This window comes from Aegilops tauschii, chromosome 5, assembly GCF_002575655.3.
Source record: "Aegilops tauschii subsp. strangulata cultivar AL8/78 chromosome 5, Aet v6.0, whole genome shotgun sequence".
Classification (NCBI taxonomy): domain Eukaryota; kingdom Viridiplantae; phylum Streptophyta; class Magnoliopsida; order Poales; family Poaceae; genus Aegilops; species Aegilops tauschii.
This window is the reverse complement of record NC_053039.3, coordinates 4,590,700-4,596,815: the sequence shown is the minus strand read 5'-3', so window position 1 is coordinate 4,596,815 and position 6,116 is coordinate 4,590,700. Positions and strand designations below refer to the sequence as shown.

At 33.0% G+C, this 6,116-nt stretch overlaps 1 protein-coding gene across 1 annotated transcript; it reads left to right on the top strand.

Annotated features, from left to right (window-relative positions):
- The first annotated feature begins 2,524 nt into the window (after positions 1–2,524).
- LOC141023246 (ubiquitin-like-specific protease ESD4) lies at positions 2,525–4,979 on the top strand. The gene is made up of 8 exons (XM_073499605.1): positions 2,525–2,717; positions 2,837–3,038; positions 3,153–3,339; positions 3,475–3,573; positions 3,659–3,787; positions 3,937–4,040; positions 4,129–4,201; positions 4,510–4,979. Exons 3-8 carry the CDS (start codon positions 3,244–3,246, stop codon positions 4,627–4,629), a joined length of 621 nt encoding a protein of 206 aa, XP_073355706.1. The 5' UTR covers positions 2,525–2,717; positions 2,837–3,038; positions 3,153–3,243; the 3' UTR covers positions 4,630–4,979.
- The last annotated feature ends 1,137 nt before the right edge of the window (positions 4,980–6,116 follow it).

The following is a 6,116-nucleotide window of genomic DNA, read 5'->3' as shown; positions in this document are numbered from 1 at the left end:
TCGGTTCATCTTTTTTAATCTTATTATCCTTTTCTTGGTTTGTTCCACAGAGCTCCCTGTCTAGTAACCATGTCTGAAACTCTGAAACACCGTGGGACTATAAAGCATAGGTTCTCGACCCTCAGATGGAACAAAGAAATTTCAAATTTAACTAATAAACAAAGAGGATATGTTTCGAAACATGATCTGGATAATCTGTTGCACATCAATAATCATCTCATTGTGCCCGTCGGTTTCATGCAGTGGCTTGTCGACCATACTCGCTCAAATGCTGTCTTCAAGTACAAGAACAAATTTATTCAAATCCGGAGGGAAATGGTCAATCAGGTTTTTGGAATTCAATCTGGTTCTGAACCTTTTCCTACCAAGAGCAATGATCCTGTTGTAGTAGCAAAAGTTAAGGCACTAAATGATAAATATATATCTGGAAGTAGGACCATTCCAATAGATAACATTGTCAAAATGATGAAGAATGATGAAACTGAGGAAGGGTTTATTTGCAGTTTCCTGTTTCCGTTCATCTCAACAGTTCTTTGTCCAATCACTTGCAACTACGCGAACTAGAAGCTTTTGTACGGTCTGCATGACATTTCAAAGTTGCATAATTATGATTTGGCAAGTTATTGCATCAATCACCTCAGCGAAGAGATCGAAAGCTTCCATGAAAATCTTTTTAACATAGTGGAAATTGATTTGAACGATCCTATCTGGGTTGGCGACTGCCTGCCCATGCTTGATGTAAGTTGTTTTTTCTATTTGTTTTGTTGTATCATTTTTGTTTGTTTTCTCCACCATTGTATTTTTTATTCATTTTGGTTTGATCACATTTTCATGTTATGCAAATCATATATATGGATTTTCTGGATCTTAATCCTGCAAGGCCATTTAGGGAGCATTAACTACAATGTGCCCAGAATGGACCATGTGCAGAATGCTGATTTACTTCATGTAGCTAATGTTGATTTCAAAAGGACAACTAACAAACCAGTAGCCTATGGAGCACTACCTGTAAGTGTCGATCCACATATATGTTAGAGTTTTTCTTTTTTTTTTCATGATTTTGTGAACAGCTTTCCACGAACAGATATTAGTGCTCCTATTAGTTAACTGCCTAGTTTATGTGGTAAAATCTTCTTCGACAAGTAGTGAGCCACTTTTTTTATGCTAGGGTTTCTACCTCTGAAGTATTGTTAGGGTTTCTACCACTGATCACTCATGTTCAATTTTTGCACTTCATGCTCAATTTTATTTAGCTCTTTCAGAAAAAGGCATACACAAATCATTTTTTTGCTCTACATTTGGTGAAGTATATTTTTTTAGTTTCTAAAAGTGGATGTTTTGGATTGTATGAGCTCGTGTCATTCAGCAATCCATTTTCATCTTTTAAGTGTGATCATTATTTGTTAAAGGAATTAATAAAACTCAAAATAGCATATGGTAGATGTTAACAACTAGGAGGATCCTGGTTACATTTTTTATAAGAACAAGACCATGATGATATGAAGCTCATAGCGTTTTTATAAAACACATCATGATGTTGGTGACCAACAACAACTCAAGAATTTTAAATAGAATTAAGTCAGCTCAAGTTTTCATAAAATGGTTTTTTCTTTCTTTTTCTCAGAAGAAACATATCTTTGTTTTTTATTTGTTGTTTACTTTGTTTCACATATGTCAATGAATAGTGTTTGCTTCATATGAGAAGATTTTAGTTTTGATGCAATTCTTTTAAATAGCTTCGGGACATTTCGACCAAACCATATGGAGCTCGTCCACTAGCATTGGTTGAGGATACAGGTTTCAATGCCAAACAAGGAACATTGCCCACAGGACCACTGGAAGATGTTGGGTTGAAATCATCCAACCAACCTGAAGTATGTTTGAATCTGTTTTATTTGTTCATTTTTATTATTTGTCTGCAAGATCTTTTGCTCATAAACTTATGTTTTTTGGTCAATAACAAATATAGGTAGTGCAAGTTATATCAGAGGTGGTCGCCAAGCATGATGGGTTGTGCAGAAAAAGTCATGAGAAACACATGTCTCAAATGCGTGCAGATTTGGCAAGCAATGTGCCTTCTATCATTCCAAGCACCAATTCTATGATGGCAAATACTACAGCCCCTCCTTTTATTATCAGCCAATATCAAGGGACAATAGCAACTCAGCCAACAGTGGACAATAACAATCAGGTGGTCGCAATAGTTCTTAACTGTTTTTGTTCCTCCTTACTGTTTTCCCCTTGATATATACCTAACAGCATATTTCCTTTTTTCTTCCACCAAAACTAGGGAATGTTATCAATGGTGGTTGCCAAACACGATGATTTGTTGAAGAAAGTCCATGAAGAACATGTATCTAAAGTGTTGGCAGATATGACCAAAAGTGCGATTCCTTGTGCAGAAAATGTGTCCTCCGAGTGTAATGAAGCAAAAACTCTTGTTACTCACAGTAGCAATACCCACAACAACGACAGTGCTCTTGTGTAATACCAGACAATGGCTGCTGTCAGTCAAGATCAGCAACTTGACAAGAACAACATTATCTTCCATTCAAGTCCCACTATTTTAGAAGATGACATTGATGTTGTCAAACCCATAGGACACTCAGAACTTAGACTTCCACATAAAGATTGTTCTTCTACGAGAGTGGTTGCTGATATTGAGCACGTCATAACCCTTGCTATGAGCTACGCTGATGGTACTACTTCGGGAAACGGTATCTTCTCCATTTCAACACCTTGTTCCCTTCCTTGTACATGAGCCATTTCTCATCTATTCACTTTTTAAGGCAAACACTCATACCATTTCTCGATGTTTCCTTTGTTGTTTTTCTAGATGTAGGATCGATGCCCTCTGATGTTTATGAGACAAGTACTCCAAATGTTCTATCTGGTCGTAGTACCATCGAGAAAAAAAACAGGAAGAAAAGAAAAGCAAAAAAGTAGTCCCCTGCATCTCCATTATCAACATTGAATCTAGAACTAGATGTTGACAACTTTTACCAAAAGTACCTAAACTACAAGTTCTTCAAAGACAAGTAAGTTTGTTGTATACATTCGTTACTAATCAAGTTCTTGGAGTCGTGCATTTTCATGACTTTTGGTACTAATGCAAATAATCTATCTCCATTTTTATCATTTGGTGTTTGCAGTCCCACTGTTCTAGATTTCAATGACCTAACGGTGTCATATGAAAAGTTCTACAACGGTCTAAAACCAATTGGCAAAGTGAATGATGAAGTCATGGATGCCTATGTTGCAGTTTTCAACCATGGGAATTTGAATCCTGATCCAAAATCAAAGAATCCTTCAAAATTTTCTTTCCCAACACACTTTACAGTAATTCTCTTCAACTTTTTCTTTCAATTTAACTTTTCTCTCCAAGTATGTGATGTCAGTCATTCATGACTACCAGGGGGGTTCATTTTTTTACTTCATATGTGATAATGCAATTTTGCTCTTTCTTTTCTACAGACTAAATTGCTTGTGGAGCCTGCAAAATTCAGCACCAGGTCTTGCCTTCGAGAATTCAAGAGAATCAACACAGGAAACAACCTGCACAAATGTGACTTGGTATATTTAGATCTGTTTTTCATGATTGTTAATCCTTTTTTTTTCACCTCTGTTTTGTGATGGTTACTTTTTTTTTCCTGTGCAGCTTTTTCTCCCTAGAGTAAATTCATTCCATTGGACTTTCTTTTGCATCAACAATCTGTTAACAATCAACTTCTTTGATTCAGCAAATAGCGTCAATGCTGATGAACTCAACATCCTCACAACAAACCTGGTTAGTTTTACTATAAGTATAAACTATTTGTTCAAGATTATTGTATTTTTTAACGCACTGGCCATGAAGCAACTTTGTGTGTAATAAGTATATTTCTACTTTTTTCGGTCTACCTAACTTTGTACTTATCTTCATGTTTTATATCATAGATTACCAACCTCAGCACTCTATTCAAGGGATCTAACTGCAGCTTCAAAAATATAGAAGAATTTGTAAAGTTTTCTCCTGAAAACTATCCCAAACAACCTAACTTGTGAGATTATTTTTGTGACCCTTTTCTACATCTTTTCTAATTTACATTTTCTGTTTATTCATCTGTTTATTGGTGCAAACATGGACAGGCATGATTGCGCTATCTATGGCATGCTGTATATGGATTATTGGAATGGAAAAGACATGAAGGACTTTGAAAAAGTAAATACTACACGCACTACATCTCTCTCTGTAACCAGCTACCTTTTGTTTTTAAATTATCCATATTCTTTTTGTGTGCAATACAATCACTGTTCCAGAGAGAGTTATTTCATGATATTGTTTCTTCCACGTTCTGTTAATTTTTTTGGTCTCGAATGTCATCATGCTTTTGTACTTCTTTTTATTGTTTTGTTAATTCTTTTGCAAGCCTTTCTTTTTTGCACACATAGACTGCATTCTTTCAGTTATGTTACTATTTTTGTAATGCTTTTCAAACTAAAATTTGAATCTGGCAATTTTCTTTTCAGGAAATCGTTCCCCAATTCCGTAAGCTCATTGCATACAAGATAGGAAACTTCAATCAGAACAAGTTCCAGTTTGAGAAGATTGATGCTGATGTCACAAAGAAGAGAAGAACCCGCCGTTAAATTTGATAGTCAAAGTAGTATGAAATGAACTAAGATGAACTTGTTTCTTTATTCGTGTTTCGTGTTCGCCGTTAGGTTTTCGATGGGAATTACAGTGATATGTATACAATGATGAACATGGTTGTGTTTCACTGTCAGAATTTTGAGAAACTAGCATCGACAAAGAAGAGTACCTATGGTTTTCCATGTAAGCAATGGTTCTCCATGTAAGCTATTCTTACGAAATGTTTGTTAAAACGTTATACAGTAATTAAATCAGCCATATTGTACACTTGAAACATACCCAATATCGACAAAAAAATTGTTCATTTCTTTCAAACATGTATATTTTTTCTATTCAAAACATGTTAGTTCATTCCTAGCAAGTAACTGTTCAAAAAAATTGCAAGTAGAAAATGTTTAAAAAATTTCAAGTAGCTTGTCAAGCAAAGGAACTTATCCACATTATTCTTATTTATGAACTTTTAGACCATTTTCTTCTTAATTTGTCAACAACTTCTTTTAAACTTGTCCACATTTTTTTCTTCGAACTCGTAAATCCAAAGATTAACTATTTTTCAATATTTTATCAACATATTTTTCGAACAACTTCTCATAAACTTGTAAAAAAAAATTGTTACAACTTTTTAATACGAATGTTGACATTTTTTGTTCTTAAAGTCATGAACTTTTTTGTGAACATATTTTTTAAAATAAGTTGAAAATAATTTTGTAAGACTTGTCTACATTTTCTTTATATAAAATCGTTAAGAGATTCTTAACATTTTCTTTCAATTTTTTGTTAACTAGTTTTGTATTTTGTGTTACAAGTCGAAAATACGAATGTTAACATATTTTCTTTCATTGTTTTGTTAACATTATTTTATTTTTTGTTACAACTTCAAAATATGAACGTTAACATATTTTCTTTAATTTTGTCAACATATTTTATAATTTTTTGTCAACTTTTTCCTTCTTTCTTCAAATGTGTGAACAACTTTTCAAAATCTGCCAACATTTGAAAATAATGTCAACTATTTTCTTAAATTATCGACAACTTCTCCTAAACTTGTCAACATTTTTCTTCTAACTCGTAAATCCTTCTTTCTTCAAACGTGTAAACAACTTTTGAAAATCTGCCAACATTTTTTTTAAATAGGTTGTCAATAACATTTCTAAGTTTATCTACATTTTTTATAAAATAGTGAACAAACTGTTAACTTTTTTTAATAAAATTTGTTCATATATATTGTAAATTTGCCAACATTTGTTTCTTCCAACTCGTAAATCCAAAGATTATCTATTTTTTCAATTTCATATCAACATTTTGTTCTTTAAAGCCATGAACTTTTTTGTTAAAACATTTTTAAAATAATTTTTAATAACTTTTGTAAGCTTGTGAATAATTTGTTAACTAAGGTGTGAAAAACAATTTAAATTTTTTAAATTGTTTTGAAAAATACGTTGTGAATAACTTTCGTAAGAATGTTTACATTTTTTATGAACAA

Excerpts from the sequence above, each read along its gene's own strand:
- LOC141023246 (XM_073499605.1), top strand. The coding sequence starts at position 3,244 with ATGGATGCCTATGTTGCAGTTTTCAACCATGGGAATTTGAATCCTGAT. Across the intron at positions 3,340-3,474 it reads CTTTCCCAACACACTTTACA|ACTAAATTGCTTGTGGAGCC; the intron begins GTAATTCTCTTC and ends TCTTTTCTACAG. Across the intron at positions 4,202-4,509 it reads ACATGAAGGACTTTGAAAAA|GAAATCGTTCCCCAATTCCG; the intron begins GTAAATACTACA and ends TTTTCTTTTCAG.